The 22,957-nt window shown below is 43.8% G+C and overlaps 1 protein-coding gene across 4 annotated transcripts in view; it reads right to left on the bottom strand.

Annotated features, from left to right (window-relative positions):
* Window positions 1-22,957, bottom strand: part of Tjp2 (tight junction protein 2) — a 120,260-nt gene that overhangs the window by 34,944 nt on the left and 62,359 nt on the right. For all 4 annotated transcript variants that reach the window (XM_070035703.1, XM_070035700.1, XM_070035702.1 and 1 more), the window contains 4 exons: window positions 6,953-7,006; window positions 5,837-5,961; window positions 2,960-3,062; window positions 56-656 (listed from right to left, as the gene is read on the bottom strand). In XM_070035703.1, coding sequence (XP_069891804.1) covers window positions 56-656; window positions 2,960-3,062; window positions 5,837-5,961; window positions 6,953-6,997 — 874 coding nt within the window. In that variant the 5' untranslated portion in view covers window positions 6,998-7,006. The remainder of the gene's footprint in view (window positions 1-55; window positions 657-2,959; window positions 3,063-5,836; window positions 5,962-6,952; window positions 7,007-22,957) is intronic.

The raw sequence follows: 22,957 nt of genomic DNA, 5'->3' as shown, positions 1-22,957 counted from the left end.
GAGCTGGCAGTTCCTGCTGGAGTGATGCTCCTTTGCCTGCATCACGCATGCCTACCTTCATTTGCTCTGTTTTTGGTCAGAAGGACCCCGATGGGCCTGTCGGAGTCCAGGCGGCCCCTGGGCTCGGGGCTGGGGCTGCGTGAGCGCAGGTGCTCCCGGCTGCGGCTCCGGGAGCCGTCGAAGCGCGCCTCGGGCCGGGCTCGGCGGCGATCGCCAGCAGCTGGGCTGTAGGAGGGTTCGAAGTCAGCATCATAGGCGCGGTGATAGGTGTGCTCGTAGTCCCGGTCAATGCTCCGGCCACGGCTGGGGTCCCTCTTCCGGGAGGACCCGAAGTCTTCATCCAGGCCGCGCTCCAGGCTGCGGCCCCGGCTGCGCCCATAGTCGTCCAGGCCACGCTCCAGGCTGCGGCCCCGGCTGCGCTCCCGGCTGCGGTCCTGGCCCCGGCTCCGGCTCCGCGTGCGGTGCTGGGCACGGCCCCGGTCCGGGCCGTCCTCCCAGCTGCGGCTGAGCCCCTCGTGGCTGCTGTGGTGGCTCCTCTCGCTGTACCCGCTGCGGAAACTTCGGCCATCAAACTCATCCATCACTTCAAAAGCCTGGTCATCATGACTGAGGGACGGGCTGTCGTGCAACGGGGCCTTCCGCGGCCGCTTGACCACCTGTGAACCACACAAACACAGGGCGGATTCTGGGGAATCGCCAACATGAAAAGGAGGATCAAAGGGCCCTGGCTATAGTTGCAATAAAGCCACGCCACTAGCCGAGTGTGTCGGCACACACCTCTAATCTGAACGCTCCCAGGGGCAGAAGCAGGAAGATACCCAGTTCAGGCCCACATGAACTTCAGCCTAAGACCCTATAGGCTCAAAAACATCCACCAGGGCTGAGGGCCTTGCTGTGCATACCATTGCCTGCCTAGCACAAGCGAGGCCCTGGCCGGGTTTTGCAAAAACCAGAAGAGAAAAAGGAAGAACAAACTAGGATGGGCACCTGTCATCTGAGGGTCTGAGGATCGCAGTTCAAAGTCAGCTGGGGCAGGAAAGCCCATGAGATTCTTAACTCCAATTAACGACCAAAGAAAGCCAAAACAGAGCCATGGGTCAAGTGGTAGAGCACCAGCATTGAGTGAAAAGGCCAAGCAAGACCTCAAGACCAGGAATTCAAGTCCCTGCACACGCACACACGCGCGCGCGCACACACACACACACACACACACACACACACACACACACACACACACACACACAGAGGCATGGGTCAAGTGGTAGAGCACCAGCATTGAGTGAAAAGGCCAAGCAAGACCTCAAGTCCAGGAATTCAAGTCCCTGCACACACACACACACACACACACACACACACACACACACACACACAAAATCCTACATCACTTAAACCACTGTGTTCCTCTCAACTCACTGAGCCGTGGGCTACTCCTTTAGTACCCGGGGCAATAAAAATCTCACAGGGTTAGAATCACTTAAGACAGTGCCAGGAGCTAAGCATAAAAGCCTGCTTCTGTCCAGCTGTGAAAAATCAGAGGTCTGAACATACCTACTTATAAAACTCAAAGGATAACCCACAAAGTGAGATATTCTATATATAACTTCCTGAAGTCTTCCAAAAGTTAATGCCATTTTGGAGGTGGTGAGCATAGTGGAAAGGCACCCTTCTAGATTAACATGGTCTAAAGAGATCATCAAACACAATGAATGAATTTCAATTCTGGTAGCAGAAGGCAAAAAAGGCCTATCAAAATCATCTTAGCTGGGTGCCAGTGGCTCACACCTGTAATCCTAGCTACTCAGGAGGCTGAGATCTGAGGTTCATGGTTCAAAGTCAACTGAGTAAGAAAGCCTGTGAGACTCTTAACTCCCTCCAATTAACTACCAGCAAACCAGAAGTGGAGTTGTGGCTCTAAGAGGCAGAGCATTTGCCTTGAGCACAAAAGCTCAGGGACAGTGTCCTGAATCCAAGCCCCACAACTAGCAAAAAAATAAAAATAAAAATAAAAAGTCTTGAACTGAAGCCGGGCGCTGGTGGCTCACGCCTGTAATCCTAGCTACTCAGGAGGCTGAGATCTGAGGATCGCGGTTCAAAGCCAGCCCGGGCAGGAGAGACCGTGAGACTCCTATCTCCAATAAACCACCAGAAAACCGGAAGTGGCGCTGTAGCTCAAGTGGTAGAGCGCTCGCCTTGAGCTGAAGAGCTGAGGGACAGCGCCCAGGCCCAGAGTTCAAGCCCTACGACCGACAAAAAAAAAAAAAAAAAAAAAAGTCTTGAACTGAGAGTGGATTTTGGATGATAATGTAGTTATTAGGTATGATCACAGCATTAGAGTATATAAAAGAATGTCCTTGGGCTGGGAAGGTGGCTCAGTGGCAGAGCGCTTGCCTTGCATGCATGAGGCCCTGGGTTGATTCCTCAGCACCACATAAGCAAAAAGAAAAAAGCCGGAAGTGGTGCTGTGGCTCAAGTGGTATAGCATAGCCTTGAGCTGAAGAGCTGAGGGACAGCGCTCAGGCCCAGAGTTCAGGCCCCACAACCGGACCCAAACCCCCCCCCCCAAAAAAAAAGAAAAAAAAAAGCATGTCCTTATTTTCTTAGCACATGAGGACTGCAGCAAATGAGACTATGAATTATTGTGTTCTTGGAAACTTCAAGTAGGAAAATCACTGTGGATTGAGGGGTATTGCTCAAGAGATAGAACATTTGCCTAGCATGCCCAAGGAGTCCTGGGTTCAATCCCCAGCACCAAAAAGAAAAGAAAAAGAAAAACCAGAACCACTGGCCACAGCAGAAGGACCAGGAAAAGACTATAAGGATAATTACACACATCTTCACCCCATCCATAACTAAGGATCCAAGAATTACATTACGTAATTCTTCAGAAACAACTAGTCATTTTCTTCTGGGCCTAAAAACAAAATGTTTCAAGTAAGCCAAAAGCAACCCTAGGACTTACAATGGCAGCGATCTTCCCGCTTTTTCTCAGCTGCTGAACTGCAAACGAATGCGGTACATCCTCCATGGAGGTGCCGTTAACCATGACCACCCTGTCATTTTCTCTGAAATAAGAAATAAAAATGGGTTGTGGAAAATTCCCAACTTAATTGTCATGATGTTTCTGATAGGATAGAGGCTGCAAATGCAAATATGCCCAAAACACGTCACCTCTCCCAAGGAGAGAAAGTAAGAGGCACAAGGTCACATTCCAGTGTCTACTGGAGCTCTGGGGAATGAGGGCGGGGGGTGGGGGGGGAGGGAAAAGGCTGCCCTCCACAGGGTCATTCCAGGAGATCCCCATAATGGTGGTGTCTAGACGCCAAAAGCAATTTCTCTATCAGTCCAGTTAGCTAAGATGCACGATATATGCATGGGTGTTTCCAATCCTTATTCTCCTAAAACACCTGCTCATCTATTCATGCTTTATGGGAAGGGAAGGGAAGGTCAAGAGCTTTTCTCAGATTCTCTTTATGAGGTTTTGTTGTTGTTGTTTAGGGTCTGAATTCAGGGCCTTGCATTTGGTAGGCAGATTGCTCTACTCCTTAAGTCACACTTCTACTCCTTGTTTCTCAGATTCTCCAAGAAATTTTAAGACCTTAGAATTCTGTTGCTTCAGCTCATCCACCAAACTATTATTCCAAGTTTCATACGGCCCCATGACTGCTCTTTTTGATAGAGCCAAAAAGGCTTGAAATACTAAAAGAATCTCTATATTTAAGCTATCTAACCAATGCAGCTATGCAGTTAACTTTAGATCCTTTCCCAAGAAGTTATTCCAAGAACTTGGGCATTATCTCTTCAGGCAAGAAGAAAACTTGTGTTTTCCTGTATGAATTTCCTATATGAAGAAAAGTTGTGTTTTCCTGTATGAATTTTCCTATTACTTATATCCGTCTTACAAACAGGATAACTAAGCAAAAGTCTTCTCATTAAATTCTTGGGGAAGGGGTAGGTGGAAGTTGGGGGTAAAGGGGGTGCTGGGTTCAAACTCAAGCCTCATACACGCTAAGCACAGCTTTACTACTCAGCTACATCTCCAGACATTTTCATCAAATCCTTCAAAAATATGAATTGAAACAAATATGAGTAATGTTTGGTAGACGCGAGGGGAGTATGTTGATTTTAAACTTAGCATTGGTTAATTTTTTCAAATAATTTATTTTATTATTATGTAGTTGTACAAAGAGGTTACAATTCCATAAGCCAGGTTATGAGTACATTACTTGTTTTTTTGTTTGTTTTTGCCAGTTCTGGGGCTTGCCAGGCCTGGGCACTGTCCCTAAGCTTCTTTTGCTCAAGGCTAGCACTCTACCACTTGAGACACAGTGCCACTTCTGGCTTTTCTGTTTATGTGGTATTTTTTTTGGGGGGGGGCAGTTCTAGGGTTTGAACTCAGAGCGTGGGCACTGTCCCTGAGCTTCTTTTACTCAAGGCTAGCACTCTACCATTAGAACCACAACACTACTTCCAGCTTTTTCTGTTTATGTGGCACTGAGGAATCAAATCAGGGCTTCATGCATACTAGGCAAGCACTCTACCACTGAGCCACATTTCCAGCCCCTTTCTGTTTATGTAGTACTGAGGAATCAAACTTTATGCATGCTAGGCAAGCATTCTACCACTAAGCCACATTCCCAGCCCCTGGGGATAGTATTTCTTGATCACTGTCACCCTTTTATTGTTCTCCCCCATTTTCTTCTTCCCATCTCTTTCCCCAAGTTACCTAGTTCAATTTTTACATAATGTACATTGAATATAATGATTTCATTTGCTCACCCTTCCCTCCTCCTTCCATTACTCTTTCTCAATGCCTGACCCCAACATGTTTCCACTTCCTAGCATTCATTTTGTTAAACAATTCATGAATTGTTCAGGAGTTACATGATTGGACCCCTCCCCTAGGTATTCCATGCCTTAATAAGTTTCTATATTTATACACATAAAACCCTGTATATATTAAGTGATGGTTAATTTTAACTGGACTGAGAAGCATTTAGATTAGTAAAGCACATTTCTGTGTATGACTGAAGATTTTTTTTTTTTCCTGTTGGTTGTGGGGCTTGAACTCTGGGCCTGGGTGCCATCCCTGAACTCATCAGCTCAAAGCTGGTGCTCTACCACTTGAGCCACTTCCAGTTTTCTGGTGGTTTATTGGAGATAAAAGTCTCACAGACTTTCCTGCTGGAGCTGGCTTTGAACCACGATCCTCAGATCTCAGCCTCCTTGTAGCTAGGATTACAGGCCTGAGCCACCGGCCCCCAGCTGACTAAAGATTTTCTAGAGACAACTGTAAGTGGAAAAAGATTTTCCTGGCTGAGGGTGGCACATTCCCATAGGCTGGGGACGCTGACAGAATGGAATATGGAATAAGAAGAGAGGGACAAAGAAAAAGGCTGAGAGCAAAAGCTGTGATGTGAGGTGCTCTGCTCGCCACACCCTCCCTAACATGAAGCCCAAATAAGTCACTCCTCTCCGTGAAACTATTCTTTCAGGTATTTCGTCATAGTGATAGTGATAGAAAGTCTAATACACACTCCATGCTCAGGAAGAACACTTGTAATTACCTTCCTATGGAAAACTACTGCCCCCTGCCTCCAAAGTTAGAATGTCCCCCCCCCCCCCCCCCCCCGAGTTTAAGGGACTGAGAAAACATAATGTGTTAGTTGTGGCTTCACATCCCACTTGCAGCTTGTCCAATGTTATATAAAAAGTGTTTTGTGGTGGGGTTTTTTTTTTTGGTTTTTCTTTTCCTTTTAGAGTGCACACTAACCAGAGCCCCCCATCTAATGTCAACAGCCCCGGCGTACTGGGGTGAAGAGAAACAGAGACAACTCACTGGAGCAGGCCATCCGCAGGTCCCCCAGGGAGCACATCGGAAATGACGATGGATGTTTCTCCATTCTCAAAGTGGGGGTTATCTCTGCCTCCAGACACAGCAATTCCAAATCCTCTTTTGGAATCCTGTTGGTGGGGGAGAGGTAGGAGAAAAATGAAAAATCCTTCTGTAAGTGGCTTTCAGGATTTGTTACAAGCACTCAATCACATAAAGGTCAAATCAATAACCAGAGACAGCGCAGGAGCAGATGGGGCACACAGAAACAAATGAAAACCAGATAAAGCATCATTGTGGTCAGCTGACAGGGGAGGGGAAAAAAAACCCTTATCTAAAAGAAACAGCTTTGCCAAGCGGGAGAGCATTCATGGGTGGACTGCAGCCATGAGAAACCAGCAGGGAAGGAACAAAGTCTTCTGTCTAAATAGGGGTGTGCTGTTAGAAAGGAACTGTACCTGTTTGTGTCATGCTGTCCTGAGCTGGAACAACTTCAATTAAGATGGGATCTGGGCTAAAATTGTATTTTTACAGTACATCTTGAACTTCACCTTAGATGAGCTAGCAATTTCATTTGAATTTAGGATAAAGAGAAGTTTATGGGCTTTCAAGATAAGAATCTGTCCCCTGTACTTGGGAGACAGAGGAAGGATGACAGTGAGTTCCAGACCAGCCAGGAACAAGAAAACAAAAAAAAATCAAGCCAAACAAACAAACAAGATAAAAATCTGAGCATAAAAGTAAGTGTTGAGCTCTCATGAGAAAGCAAAGCATTAAACCATTCCATGAATGGCAATGTGTGCCAGTGAGCCTAGACAATACATAATCCTAACTTATTTCGGGGTTTATAAAAGCGAAGGCCAGTTTCATCCACAGACATGGGGAGATGTGGACTCACATCGTGACTCAGGCTGATGGTGTCAAAACTTACTCAGAGAAGAAAAGAAAATCTTTAGCCCATCACCAGGGAACAGCCAGCCCATGCTACCAATGGATTACCAACAATTGCGCACTGCAACCAGACTGAGTCACTGTCTGAATCATCCACACAACAATGGGTCTGAAGCCTCATCATCAAGCACCTGATTTCAGACACGGCCACGTGAGATGTGCACAACTCACCTTCTGCAGGGTCACAGTATACTGCTCCCATATCAGCTCTTCCATGCCTGGAGCCTGTTTGAAAATAAACAAAACAGCTTGATCAAAATCATACATACTTTAGGGCTAGAAATAAAGCTGTCATTCAAAAACAGCTCAATACCAAGTCCAGATCATATTTCCTATACACCAAAAATAGGATAATTATTCATAATGTAATATCATGCAACTCTCCTTCCAGAAAATAGTGATCTTAATAATACTAGAAATTAGTGAAAGAGAGAGATACCCTTAAAGTGAGTGAGATGCTGGGCCTTTTACTATCTCCACTCACCTCTTTAGAAATATTTAGTCTCCCTGATATGTGAATGTTAAGTCCAAAATGCAAGGAGATATGACAAAGTAAACAGGATTCAAGAAACAAAGGCTCTCCATTCAATTTGTCATATCATTTCTAAATGACTCCAGGCTCTTGACCACGTGTGTGTGTGTGTGTGTGTGTGTGTGTGTGTGTGTGTGTGTGCGCACATCTGAGGGAAGCTAGGAAGAGGGCACACAATCAGAGGGAAATGGGGGAAAAAATACAACAGAGGAGCCCATCAGCTGCACTGGACATTGATGAAAACGAACTAAGCAACTCAAGAGCAGCATTGGGAGGGAGTGAATGAGAGGGAAAGAGGGAACAGCTGACACTAAGCAAAAGGAAAGAAATGTACAAATCACCCGATGTGGAAGAAACAGTTGTACTGTCAAAGCTCATTGAATCCACAAACATTATAGACCATGATAATGACAATTTGCCTTGTGAAGTTTAAAATGTGTTTGTGACTTTAAGTATCACTATCTCACAATACTGTAAAATTTGTGAAATTTATGTAATCACTTCATCTCAATAAAAATTATTAAAAAATATTTCGTTTTAGCTGGGTACTGGGAAGTCACATAAATAATCTCAGCTACTCAGGAGACTGAGATCTGAGGATCTGGATTAGGTTTCAAACCAGCCCAGGCAGACAAATCTGAGAGACTCAGCTCCAATTAACCAACAGAAGGCTGGAGCTGGAGGCATGGTTCAGATGGTAGAGCCCCAGCCAAGCAAGAGCAGTAACCAGCACAAAACAAACAAAACATCTAGTTAGAGCAGATTTATTTTTTATTTTAAAGGCTCCCCGACCCTGCCTTCTCCTATCAAAAGTGATTCCTGGCAAGTTTTCGGGGGTGACTTTTTTCTGACTTTTCCTCCACCAGCAACAGTGGATGAAGAAAGCATTGGAAAGCACAGGTGACCAAGTCTACTCTGTTTCCTACCAATATTCTAAGATAATAAATGTCTAAGAAATCCTTAAAAGCAGTAATGTCATTTAAAGAACAACCTTCCATTAAATGCAGGCTGCTTCTGAGAAGGCTAGACACGTCAAGAAAGCTGAAAAAGCCACAGAAAAAGCTGGCACTGAACCAAGAGGCTGGAAAGACACAAAGTAAGTTAAAGCAGTATCAGGGCAGGCGATGAGAGCCAGATACATTAGAAACCTCACTTCAGTGCACTCAGAACAGAAATGCTAGCCTGCCTGTCCAAAGCTATTGTGGAAATAACTAAAAATATCTCCCTGGAGACTTCTTTTTTTTTTTTTTTTAATTGTAAAGATACTATACAGAGGGTTACAGTTACATGAGTGAGGTAATGAGTACACTTCCACTTCCTCTTGAACATTGTTACCCCCTCCATTGTTTTCCCCCTACCATCCCCTCCCTCCCTCCCTTCCCCAAGGTTCTTTTTTTTTTTTTTTTTTTTTTGATTGTGATTAAGTGATTACTTAATTTCCGGAAATTCACAGTATTGTGGAATAATGATGCTCATTTAAAGTCACAAGTTCATTCTAACTTTCCTGGAGCAAATTGTCTATCACAGTCTGTAATATATAACGGTGCTCATATGTTATATACCATATATGTGATCAGCAGCATGGGGATATTTAGTAGTGGTTCAACCAGATGAGTGGGAGTTCTTTGTTTCTTAAGTCCTGTTAGTTTTGTCATATCACCTAACATTTTGGATTTATCATCCACTTATCAGGGAGACCATGTACTGTTTGTCTCTTCGTTCTTGGCTTACCTCGCTCAACAGGATTCCTTCTAGCTCCATCCATTTCCCTGCAAATGCCATTATTTTGTCATTTCTAATGGCTGCATAATATTCCATTGTGTATAGATACCACAATTTTTGGATCCATTCATCTGTGGTGGGGCATCTAGGTTGTTTCCATATCCTAGCTATTGCGAACAGTGCTGCAATAAACATGGAGGTGCACGTGTCCTTGTATATTGGTTCCTGTTGTTCAGGGTAGATGCCTAGAAGTGGTATGACTGGGTCGTAAGGGAGGTCAATCTTTAGCTTTCTAAGGACCCTCCAGACTGCTTCCTGGAGACTTCTTATCAATAGAGCTGTGTGCAGATTTGGAAGTGAAATGGCTATGGGTGTGGCCACATACCTCCCCCCAAATCTGCCCCAAGTGGTTTTGCAAGCCTCCCGCCCCCCCTGGCCCACCCCCCACCCCCCAATATGTATCTAAGGAATATGAGCTCACAATCAGAACAGGAACACAACGCAAGACACCTTCAGTGAGTTACAGGAAACATAAATTTGGCAATGTCCAATCACAGACCAAAAAACAAAAGGATAGTGTGTGTGTGTGTGTGTGTGTGTGTGTGTGTGTGTGTGTGTGTGTGTGTGTGTGTGTGTGTGTGTGTGTGTGTGTGTGTGTGTGTGTGTGTGTGTGTGTGTGTGTGTGTGTGTGTGTGTGTGTGTGTGTGTGTGTGTTCTGAAGAGGGCATGAGGGGAAAGTAGAAGAGTAACAGACTGAAAATAAACTGAAATTAGGCAACATAAGATTAAGCCTATAAATAGCAAAAGACAATTACTGAATTAGAAGACTGACAAGAAAACATGACCCAGAACACAAGGGTAGGAAGTATGTCAAGAGGCTAGAAGCAGAGGCTTCAGGTGTTGTACTGGTAAAGAGTGAAAGATGCTAGGACATTCTTATAAAGAGAAATTTAATATCCAAAGTAATGATGGCCTTTCCATGATGAAGGTTTCTTTGAGCCAAGAAATCTGAAACAGCCAAATGCTGGTGGCTCATGCCTATAATCCTAGCTACTCAGGAGGCTGAGAGCTGAGGACTGTGGTTCAAAGCCAGCTCAGATAGGAAAGTCTGTGAGATTCTTATCTTCTATTAATCACCGAAAAGCTAGAAATGAAGCTGTAGCTCAAGTGGTAAAAAGTGTTAGTCTTGGGCAAAAAAGCTCCAAGACAGAGCCCAGACAGCACCTAGTTCCTGAGTTCAGACTCCAGGACTGGCACAAAAAATAAAAATAAGATAAAAAAAGAAAAATAAAAAATGCATCAAAATTCAGACTTAAGGGGGAAAAAAATGAGGGTTAGGAGAAATGAGAATAAAAGGGGGGGCTATTAAAAATATGGTAGGGCAAATGGGGGAAGATAAGGGCAACAGAGGCATAAATATGTCATATATACATATATATATATATATAACGTGTATATAACACAAATATCAACCTAAAAGAAAATAAAGACTAAAAAGAAAAGATTAAAAAAAGAGAAAAAGTCAAATAGAAAATACAAAATATGGTTGTAGAGAACAAAGAATGCAAGTAATCACAATAAATCTATACAAACACAGGTTGTAAGACTGAAGAAAAGAAAAGCAAGGTTACACAACTAAAAATAGTTTGAAAAAGAATAAGACAGAATGACACAGTAATTGAATTAAATAAATAAAAGGTACCGGTGGGTAGCATACAGCTTAAAATAATGTCAGAAAAACTCTTTAAGCTCTACATTTAGAAGATACTTTCTTAATACAACTAGCCAGTCTTGCACAGATATAAAAAAAATGTACAAAATATGAAAAATGGCCAGATAATGTGGTCCTTTCTTATTGAACAAAACGGCAATTATATCCACTATGTATGTGGTAGCAGAAAAATAGAAAAGGCAATTTTATTGGCCCAGAAGATGGGCAACTATAACTGATGACTCATTTTGAGAAGAATTTATGATCTTTAATTCCCTTCCCTCTCACTTCTGGGACATTCCCTTAGCTAAAACAATCTGGTTCCAAAAAATCAGAAATCCCAAGGATTTTTTTTTTTAATGAAATTCAAACAAATCATCTGGTAGGGTTAAAAAGCCAGGCCATGCACTGGTGGCTCATGCCTATAATCCTAGCTGCTCAGGAGGCTAAGATTTGAGGACAGCGGGTTTGAAGTCAGCAGGGGCAGGACCATCAATTAGACTCCAATTAACAACCAGAAGTGAAGCTGTGGTTCAAGTGGTAGAACACTAGCCTTGAGCAAAAGAAGCCCAGGGACAGTGCCCAAGCCCTGAATTAAAGCCCCAGGACCAGCTCAAAAAAAAAAAAAAAAAAAAGGAGAGAGAGAGACAGAGAGAGAAACACAAAACATAACAGAAGTGAGAAGGGCAAGCAAGTAAATTGCTCTCGATGTGCCTGAGATGGAGCTTGAGATTGAGGGAGGATAGTGAGGTTGCAAAGTGCATCAGCTATATTGTAATGTATAAACATTCTGAAAGACTGTTATCTACATTGTGCAAATCTGTATCAGTGGTCCTTGAGCACCTTCAATTTTCTTTTTCCTTTTGGCAGCACTGGAGTTTGAACTTAGGACTTGGAACTTGCTAGGCTGGTGCTCATCTACTTGAACCATGGCCCATAGTCATTTTAACCTTACTTCTCAGATACGGTCTCCGGTTTCTCTGAAGGCTGGCTTGGACCATGATCCTATTTATTATCTATGTCTCTCATGGGGCTGGCATTGCATTCTCAGGCTAATTAAGATGGAGTCTCACTAACTTTTTTGCCTGCATTAGTCTCAAACCCAATTGTCCCAATCTGTGTCTCCATAGCTGGGATTACAGGTATGAACCATGAAGTTCAATCTGTTTGCTCTTGGTGTTTTGATGCCATAGCCTGGAGCATTCCAGGTACATGCTCCACTACTAAGCTACACCCCCAGTCCTGCTTACAACTTAAAAAAAAAAAAAAAAAAGAATGCTCTCGTCGTACAGACTATATGTAGTTGATGATGTTTGGCAGTATGGGGATTGAACTCAAGGCCTTGGGTTTACTAGGCAGGCACTTTACCACTTGAGTCACACAAGTATATGTAATTTTTAAAATATCTACATTTAATGATAGTAAATTTTCAGATAGGGCTCTCACATCTCACTGCCTTTGTCCTGCTCTCTTCTAGAACAGTGTCTGGCATAGAGGAGGCACTCCAAGTTTTTCTCCTCAATAAACCAGGATATAGGATGAGTGCTGGTTGTTCCTATCTATAATCCTGGCTACTCAGGAGGCCGAGATCTGCATGGTTGAAAGCCAGCAGAAAAGTCCATGAGATTCTTGTCTCCAGTTAACCAAAAAATAGAAGTAGAGGTGAGGTTCAAGTGGTTTGAGTGAAAACGCCAAGCCAGAGAAGCAAAGCACTGAGTTCAAGTCTCAGTACTGGCATTAATGAGTCAACAATTTCAGAATATTTACATTCTACTCATCCAATGAGAATGGAGAAGGCACTGGTTTCTATTACCTTTAAGTTTTGGGAAAGGAAATTTCTATAAATTCAGCTACTGTCTGGTGTGTTTTGGTGTAGGCTAAAGATCAGGCAAGGCCAGTGCTCTACCGCACACCCACAACCTCAGTTTCCCCAAAAACACACTTGGTCAGGCTGCAAACTCATACCTATCGCCCAGGGTTCTAGCTGTGTTAATGACCATTTCTCTGGACCTTTACTAAGTCTAAGATAGCATTTTCTAACAAGTGCAGGTATGAGTTCTCTTAAAGGGAACTGCAAGCAGAAACACAACTGAAGTCTTGTCACACACGGGAGGAATCAGCGGGAGGGATCAAAGAGCACATCCTACATATGTCCTTGACACCTCAGGTTTCAGTTGCAGCCTGGGTAAACTACTCCATTTCCCACCTGGACGGGACCTCATGGGCTTTGCCCAGCTCACCTCCTCCATACCTTCCTGTACCTGAAGGCTGGGCAAATTTCAGCAAAGAAAACCAATCTGGAAGTTGTTGTTTAAAACAAAACACACAGATACGAATCCTTCTTGAAATAGTTAGATCTCCTCATATTAAGAAAACTCCGTCTCAAAAGACTCCACATAGAGCTCCCCTATGACCCAGCAATCCCACTTTTGGGCATTTACCCAAATGACCACAAACAAGACCATAGTAAAGCTACCAGCACAACTATGTTTATTGCAGCATTACTTACCATAGCTAAGATATGGAACCAACCCAGATGCCCCTCAGTAGATGAATGGATCAAGAAAATGTGGTATATATACACAATGGAATTCTATGCCTCCATCAGAAAGAATGACATCGTCCCATTTGTTAGGAAATGGAAAGACTTGGAAAAAAATTACATTAAGTGAAGTAAGCCAGGCCCAAAGAAACATAGGTCCCATGGTTTCCCTTATTCACAATAACTAGTATATGTCTGGGACAAGTAGAAAAGGTCAAAAGCAATATTCATATGACCAGATAAGATTAAGTTAAGCAAAATGAACCCCAAGATAGGAACACAAGTGATTTTTTTCTTTCTTGCTATTGTTTCTAACATATTTATAAGGAACCATGTGATTTTTTTCATTGCTTTAGATGTTCCTCCCCCCCACACTATAACCCCTGTTTTCACTGTATTTGATGTTGGTGCCCTGCATATACACTTCTCTAATTTGGGAAGGGTAAAAACAAAATGTTTAAATAGGGATACAGGTTGACCCATTGTAACAATGAGATGTACAAGACACTATGTTGAAAAATGAACTTTACAATTGGGGGGAGGGGGATGTAGTTGTGGAGATGGGAGGGAAAGGATGGTAGGGGAAAAACAAAGGAGAAGGAGGAAATGTACTCATTACCTTGCTCATGGAACTGTAACCCTCTGTAAAATATTTTTACAATGAAAAACTTATTTAAAAAAAAAAGAAAACAGTGCACAGCCCAGTCCCTCTAAAATGTATTTCAAACTCATCAGGAAAATTCTAATCAATAGCACAACATCTATTGCCTTGGCACTGGGCAATGCATTGGCTGGAGCCAAGTATCCAAAACTAGAGTGAGATTTGGGTTCAATGAAGGCTGCATGGACATTAAAATAATGACGTAACTCTCACTAATCCTATATTAAGACTTTATTAGGATGACTATATTTTCAATTAAAGAAAGTCTTTAAGGGGAAGACTGGAAAACAGATGCCAAATAATTGTTTAATTCCCTAAGGAACAACACAGTTTTTTTTTTTTTTTCATTTTATGGACTGAAATTTTATCACTTAGTCAAATGAATGAGAGGCTAGCTTCAAACTTTTTTATTTTTAAAACAATGCTCAAAGTAGAATGAACCTGGCTTCTTACATTTACGACCCTTCCATAACTAGATGATAGGCTTTTAGGTTCATTTAGACTAAATTTGCCAATGAGAGGATCTGTCACCTATCACCACCATCACCACCACCACCATTGCTGACAGGGCTCAATCTAAATGTTAATCAATTTGACCTTACCACCAAGTTGCCTGGTGCCTAAAGTCCTCACAGTTTAGTATGCAATGGAACTGACTCTAAGAGGCTGCATCTTATCTTGCTTAGTAAGCTGAGGCATTGACATTAACTACTAAAATGTAATATTAAAAGAACTTACGTCCTGCCACACTAAGTGATTAAATACAAAATCTTAAATTTTAAGAAATGTGGGGGGCTGGTGGTAATATGGCTCAGTGGTAGAGTGCCTACTTAGCATGATTGAAACCCTGGGTTCGATTCCTTAGTGCCACATAAACAGAAAAAGCTGGAAATGGCTCTGTGGCTCAACTGGTAGAGTGCTAGCCTTGAGCCCAAGAAACTCAGGGACAGTGCCCAGGCCCTGAGTTCAAGCCCCAGGACTGGTAAAAACAAACAAACAACAAAAAAGACGCGGGAATTATGGTAAAAAATAAATTTCTATAGCACTGGAAATACAGCTCAGTGGTAAAGCACTTGCTCTGTATACACAAGCCCCAAGTTTGAACCCTACTACCAAATGTAAGTAAATGAAGTGGGGGAAAAATTGTTCTCTTAGACATTAAAAATTATGAGCAATTAAATCTGTAAGGTCTGCTCCTGGATGGTGAGCAGACTCCACCCTCCTCGCAGCAAAGTCTCCACCCAGTACCTGCGTTACCTAGGCAACTGGCACACCTGGAAGAGGTCACATCTGCATCCGCTGAGGTCACCTCTGAATTTGATGTGGCCACACCTTTCTCCGCCCATACCCTAGCTAAGGCCTAGCCCAGGCCCAGACGCTGTCTTTCCCAGCTTTCTCTCTTTTCCAGCTCTCTTTTTCCCAGCTCTTTTCCAGGTCTTTCCCAGGCCTTTCCCCACCGCGTGGAGGGCCAACATGGCCTGGTGCCAGCCAGAACGATGAATAAACCTACCCCTTACCTGAATACCACGTGCGTGGTATGGTTCTTACTCGGCTACCTCTTTTTAAAAAACTAACAAAATCCACAGAACTTTACCTTTTTGCAAAGTCTCCCGGCAGACCTGTAAGTTGTTCACTCATTCATTCGTTCACTCAAAAATATTTATTGAAGCAAGAGTTGGTGGCTCATGCCTATCATGCTAGCTACTTGAGAGACAGAGATCAAAAGGATCATGGTCTCACCCCAAAATTTGTGAAACCCCATCTCAGCCAATATGCTGCGTGTGGTGGTATGAGTCCATCATCCTACTTGTAAGGAGGTATGAGTAGGAGGATATTGTGGTCCAAGCTAGCAGAGCAGAAAGGCTAGACTGTATTTAAGAACTCACAAGCCAAAGGACTGGAACTTAACTCAAATGTTATATAGCACTTGACTAGCAAACACAAAGCCCAACTCCACAGTTCAAACTCCAATACCCACCACCAAATATTCTTTTCCTATTGAACCACAACATTCCATGCCAAGCATATAGTTTCTGGTATTCAAACACATCAGTGAATAAAATAGTCAAACACAACTGGATGCGGGTGGCTCACGCCTATAATCCTAGCTACTCAGGAGGTTGAGATCTGAAGACCTAGGTTCAAAGTCAGCCTGGACAGGAAAATCTGTAAGATTCTTATTGCCAATCAACCACCAAAAAGCCAGAAGTGGAGCTATGGCTCAAAGGGTAAAGTGGTTAGCCTTGAGCAAAAAAAAAAAAAAACAAAACTCAGGGACCACATGCTGGCCCTGAGTTCAAGCCTCAGGTCCGGCACAAAAAAAAAGTCAAGCCTTTGTGGAATGTACTGGTTCCCATGGGTGTACCCAGAAAGCAAACCCCTGTCTTCCCTACCTCATTTATCTATTATCTCTTCAGAAACACACAGCTCCCTGCTAATCACACTTGTTCCCCTGAATATCAGTGCTGGGCACATCCCAGGGGAGAAGCTGCCAGCCGGAGCAGCAGCTTAGCAGCGAGCTGAGCTCATCCTGCTCAAACTGGGCCACAGGGGCTCTGGCCCCACCCTCCCCACCAGCTCCGATCCAGTGTCAGCATGGGGGGTCTTCTCAGCACAGCACACATACCAGCAGGTTGCCGTTTGTGAATTGGGAGGTCCACGCTCCCCTGGGAAAGCACACACGTTAGAATTAATTACAGGTGCCCATGTTCTACAACACAGTGACTCTCCAGGGCAGATGACAGATAGGCCATGAGGGTATCTGAGCAGCAGCATCCTCAATGCAACACCTACCTGCAAACAACCCAGGCATCTCTCAAAACACAACAGAAATGCATATATGATAGGTGATAACACATTGCACTGCAAGGAAAACCACACACACACACACACACACACACACACACACACACACACACACACACACACATCTCAAACAGAATGCCAAGTGAAAGACATCCCAGAAGTATCTGCACAATGTGGCATCGTTTTTATGTCGTTCAGAAAGCAACTAACTGATCATTGTCCAAAGGAGAAATATATGCATTACTTGAATTGTAACTTGAACATTACTTGAACAGTAACCCCTCTGTTCAACACCTTCATAGTAACAATAAAACTATGTATTTTTTTAAACAGGCAACGATGTTTCATGACAATATGAACATTTAATACTACTGAAGTTAAAAGTGGTTTTTAAAACAGTAAGTTCTGCTATGCATGCTATGCCTGTCTACAATAGAAACTGATCCTTGGTTTACAGCTATGTATGCACACAAGGGTGTGTTACACATGGATCTGAATATATGACAAGACCCCTAAAGAAAAAGCCAGGGAATGAGATATACAAACTCAGGAAGAAATGGCTTGGGGTGAGGAGGGTCACAAAGGATGTGTGTGTGGCACTTTTGCAAGGGTCTTTGGGTACAGATAATGGAGTCACAGCATCAGCTTATGTTTTACACTCTAGAAAGTTCATTCTTTTGTGGATATGTCATAAACCTTTCTTAAGTTAAGGAGGAAAAATGGAAGCAAGTGAGTGACCATAAAGAGATAACTTGGTTCCTAGCCAAGACCCAACATCGAATGGTACACCTAATTCCAAAAACCTGTGCAGAGTGAAAGTGTGACACTTTCCATGGGGTGGGGGAGGTAGGAGGATACCAGCCAGGGGAGAGGCACGGGGAAGGCCAGGAGGGCAAGGGGAAGGGGGGCAGGTGCAGGGATGGAGAGGGGGCTGGTGGAGCTATGGGACCCAGAAGAACACAAGGCATCTCGACCTTTCACCCCCAGGGTCAAGATTCTGTCCCCCATGAAACCTGAAATGTGCTTCCAGCTTTGTTGTTGTTTGGTCAATTGTGGGGCTTGAACTCAGGGCCTGGGCGCTGTCCCTGAGCTCTTATTGCTCAAGGCTAGCGCTCTACCACTTTGAGCCACATCCCCACTTTTGGTTTTCTTTTGGTTAATTGGACATAAGAGACTCATGGACTTTCCTAACTAGGCTGGCTTTGAACCTCAATCCTCAGATCTCAGACGCTTGAGTAGCTAGGATTATAGGTGTGAGCCACCAGCGTTCACTTTTACTTTCTGTGTGAGCAGCATTAACAACCTTCTCTACTTTAACAAGACTTTCCCAGATGCACAGGATATTAGAAGGGGGCGTTTACGTGTCTACCATAAATAAAAAGTTTTGTGATAACAGTGAGGTGTTTTCGCAAAGAAGAAAGAGAAAGGGATCAGGGGAAAAAAAGTTATTTGACCTTCTGTACTTTAAAAAAAAAACCCTACACTTTTTATAAAGATGTTCTCCTTTAGAAAACTTTGACTAAATAGATTATTTTTAATCCTATGTATATAGTATATAAAGAATAAAGGAACATCTTTTTTTAAAACCACATAACTAGGCTTACGAGAGATAAATGGTAGATGATTTCTCTTATATGCAGAAATTAGATCCAAATTATAAACAAGGAAGGATTCCGATGGTTTAATTCCTTGAATAACGAATAGTTAACAAATGAATAACAAGATGCTAAAACTTGGAGGGGGAGGGGCAAAGGCTGGGTATGAGGGTATGAATGGGAGTAGGAAAAATGGAGGTAAACATTGGTCAAGATGCACTGTACTCATAATCTAACTTGTTGAACTGAAACCCTGTCATACAACTACGTAACATTAAAAAAGAAAAGAAAAAAGAACCACAAACAAATAGCCAGGTCTTGCTTATACAACTTTTAGTGATGGGAGTCACAGCTCAACACAAAGACCACCAAAGCTGTTTGTCAGGGACAAGGTGAATGAGAGCCCCCAGCCGCATAAGTAAACAAATAGTTACATGTTACGATAGGACGCACGTTCAAACTATAGAGAAAGAAAGTTTAAAAAAAAAAAGAGAAAGAAGCCAAAGTATTTCTCTGGCAATTTCTAAGTCTAGACATAAGAAGAATACAGATTTCTGCCGTATAAGAACGCAAAAATGGTTTAGCCCCAAACACAAAATCCTCAAACACAAACACACACCCAGAACAATACTTTGATCTCTACCCAGGAAGCCAATCGGGCAGCCTTTGCTTCACAAATGCAGCCAGATGCTACCAATTTCCCCAAGATTTACTAGCAATGGGTTGGGGGGGGGGGGGGAACTGGGAGAAAATGAGGGAGAGGAGGGACACTGTTCAAAAAGAACTGTACTCATTCCCTGACTTTTTAAACTGTGACCCCTCTGTCCATCCATCACCTTTACAATAAACATTTTAAAAAAGTCAAGAAAAAGACATCTTGGAAGGCAATGCAGTGTGCAATCTCACCATTCCGCGTACTCAAAGCGCTCAGAACGTAACTCAATCCCAGGATAAAGGAGTTAATCGTGAGAGGGGGCTTTGTTCCCCCACTCTCCCGGCAAAGCAAGCGTGGCAAAGGGAAGGGGGAAAGCTCAGTGCAGGACTCACATGGCCTTTCAATCTCCCAAACTTTTTCACAGCCTGGATCCACATTCTCTGGAGGACCTGAGCCGTCTTCATGCCGCTGCTGCATCAAGGGGCTGCATGCAGTACTGCCTACCTCCCTGCTGCTCACCCATTCTCCTCACTGCCCGTGGTTACGTAAGATGGATACAATAGTGGCCCACATTCCCTCCCAGCAAATCCTGTTGTCATCTTGCACAGTGACACATCCATGCAGTGGGGGACGCTGCTCCCTGTGAAAAAGCACCACTTGGGAGCCCAGAAGAAGTCGTTTGGATGTAACACCACCTGAACAGCTTGAGTGTCTACCCTCTCCCACCCAGGATCAGAGCAGACATTTCCTCCAGGCACGCAAGATCATCTGGCGTTTCTGCAAGATTTATAATGAACACTTGGCCCTTCCAATCCACAGGTCCTGCATCTTCAGATCCAACCCGGAGGATCATAAGTATTTTTTAAAGGAACAACAACAACAAAAAAATCCCCAACACTCAGAAGACCAGGACTGGTTGGTTGGTGTTGGGGGTGTAGGAGGGTGGAGGGAGAGCGGGATGGGATGGGAGGGATCTCAAGTTCAAAACCAAGCTGAACTATATAGTGAAGCTATCTCAAAGATGCAAACAATACCTGACTTAGGTAACTGTAACCCTTCTGTACATCACCTTTGTAAGAACAATTTTTCAAAAATGGAGGGGAAAAAAGAAAAGCAAGCAAGTCTGCACTAAATGATGGCTGTACAGACTTTTTCTGTCATTGAAACAACTTTACGTAGCACTCACATTATATAAGCAGTAGAAATAATCTAAACACGTGGGTTACAATGCAAACGCCAAACCGCTGTAGTGTAAAGCCTCCCAGCTCTGCACATTTGGGTGCCCAGAGAAGTCCTGGAGTCAATCCTTCCAAGTGAGGAGGGATGACTATCTATGGAACCTTCTAGAGGGACCCTCTAGACCCTCTCGGAAAAACAACAGACACATACCAAATCCAGCCACCTAGAAAGAAACTAGCAGTGGTTCAGATCAACTGAACTGCTGATGGTTACATAGAAATTTAATGTCAAAATGTTCCACATTCTTGAAGATAAGCAGAGGAAGATAAGACCTGGGCAGTTGGTACAGCAAGGACCCGACTCAGGGACAGAGCCCTGGCTCAGCCAAGCTCCTCTTCTAAACTTGGCATAAAGTTAGCAGATAAAAGAACAAAAGACCCAGCCATCCATTTCTCTGTCCATGCCACAGAGGGAGAGAGTACTTGGGATAGGGAGGAGTAAGACTTTAGGATTCTTTTTTTTTTTTTTAAAGGATTCTAAACACTAAGAGATTGTATGGGATACCTGGAACTTTCCAGCTGGACTTTGGGAGTCTGGGAGGTAGATTAGAAGAAGACACTGGGGCAGGAGTTAAACAGGTGGACCACTGTTCAATCCTGTGTATACACGATTGAAGTGAATGATTGCTATTCCTTTTCATGTTTATTGTTTCCCTTATATGGGGTCCTAGTGTTCTGAACTCAGGGCCTCCAACTTGGTCGCAGTCAGATGCTTTACATACCCCACAGCCTTTGTCAGCTTTAGTTATTCATTTTAGAGAGGATCTCCCATTTTTGCCCAGAGGTCTAGCTACAGACTGAGCTGAGTCACCATGCCCAGCTTAGTGGCTGAGGTAAATGTTATCTTGCGAATGGGGGGTGGGGGGGAGGGATGGAGGGTCTAGGCTGATTATGAACCATGATCTCCCAATCTCTGCTTCCTGTGTAGCTCGGGCGATAGGTGTGAGTCACCATGACGATTCTTTCACAGTGTTTGGTTCACTTAAGCAGGCAAGCAAGAGACGTCTGTCTGTGTCCGTTGCTGGTTTTACAAATATTAGGCTTCTCCAACGTGAGCTTTTCTTGCCTACTTTTGATGTGTATCATTAGCAGACAGGCTGAGCTGGAAGCATGAAGGGAAGATGGCAGAAGCAGCAACAGAGCAGTAACATGATGAGGTGGCAGAGGGGACAGCAGCCACTGTCCCCAGAGGGCAAGCGCAAGAGGCCAGAGAAACAAGAGCACAGCTTTAGAGATCAGCTGGGGCAGAAACGAGGAAGCTGGAGTCATGAAGACAATGAAGAGATAGTGAAGAGCTGGAGGAGAAATGGTGGGATCTGGTCTCAGACACCCAAGCCCTGCACTGCAGTCAGGGAAGGCGGGTTCTGACATACTTGTTTGTCACTGTACCGCTGAGGGTTCTGGTATCCAAGGCGCTAACACTGGCAGGCGCTGCCTGCTGCTGTCTACACCTAGAAGCTGGGAATGGCAATGAATGCCACTATTTTTTTTTTTTTAAGCTTGGGGCTGTGGCTGTAGCTCTATGGTAGAGAACTTACCCAGCATGCACTAGGCCCAGGTTCCATCCCAACATCAAAGATAAACATAATCTTAAAATAAAGCAAATAAAACCTGCATATAGCTTGGCTCTACAGATAACAGAGCACTGATCACAATCGTAATCCAAGTCTTCATGCATCAAATTTTAATAAAACTTCTCTGTCTCTGTCTGTCCATCACTCTCTCTCTCTCATACATCTACACACGCTCACACACATACACACACACCAGCAAATAATTACATTGAAGACCTCTACACTTACAGTGCTGGCACATGAAACCATAAAGTATAATTTAAATTTATTGTTTGTAATTACAAAGAAGCCATTAATAAGCCAAAAAGGAAGCTACTAATTTGTCAACAAAGACACAGCCCGGTCTACTCTGTGATTTTTCCAGGCTGACTCAGCCCATTGAACATGAAAAAAAAGACAGCTTCACTTTAAGAAAAAAAAAAAAAACAAGCACATGTACAAACCACCGCCCCATAATAGATACCAAGATAAAGGAAATTATACCCTGCTTGGTGAACAGGCAGGTTAGAAAGCCTGCCTATTAGAGCTGCTTGGCCACATGCTACCAGAGGGAGTTGGTGCCAGATGACACACAAGGTAAACTGTCCCTCCCAGACCTGCGGCACCTGCAGTGAGCAGCTCAGTGCACTGAGACAGACACAGTGTTCCCGCTGTACATCAGTGAGGCTGGTGAGGCCCCAAGAGCCACCAAGCAGGCAGAGGCCTGAGTCTCAAACACAGCCTCTCCCACCTGAGAGTCAATGCCAAAGGGTAAAACCCCTCACCCAAGAGCTTGGGAGAAACGCAGACGGTTAGGCCCTACGTGGGACCTGTTGGTTAGACTACTAAGCATTTCAAGCCAGGCACGGTTGAGACCCCGCTACTCCAGAGGCCAAAGCAGGGTCTGAGGCAGGTGTAGGCAAAAGCACAAGACCCTATCTGAATTAAGTAAAGCAAAAAGAGCAGGCGGTACGGCTCAAGTAGTAGATGACTTTCCTAGCAAGGTATAAGGTTCTCAGTTCAAACCCCAGTACTGACTTCCCAACCCCGCCCACCCCACCCCCCAGAAAAAGCATTTTCAGTGGAGAATATATGCATTCCAGTTTGAGACGTACTTACACACGGCGGCGCTCCCCCGCACAATGCTCTGCCGTCCAGTGTG

Source organism: Dipodomys merriami, unplaced genomic scaffold (assembly GCF_024711535.1).
Source record: "Dipodomys merriami isolate MVZ:Mamm:240054 unplaced genomic scaffold, mDipMer1.0.p SCAF_26, whole genome shotgun sequence".
Taxonomy (NCBI): Eukaryota; Metazoa; Chordata; class Mammalia; order Rodentia; family Heteromyidae; genus Dipodomys; species Dipodomys merriami.
Note: the sequence above shows the minus strand (reverse complement) of the source record. Positions and strands in the feature narration are given on the sequence as shown.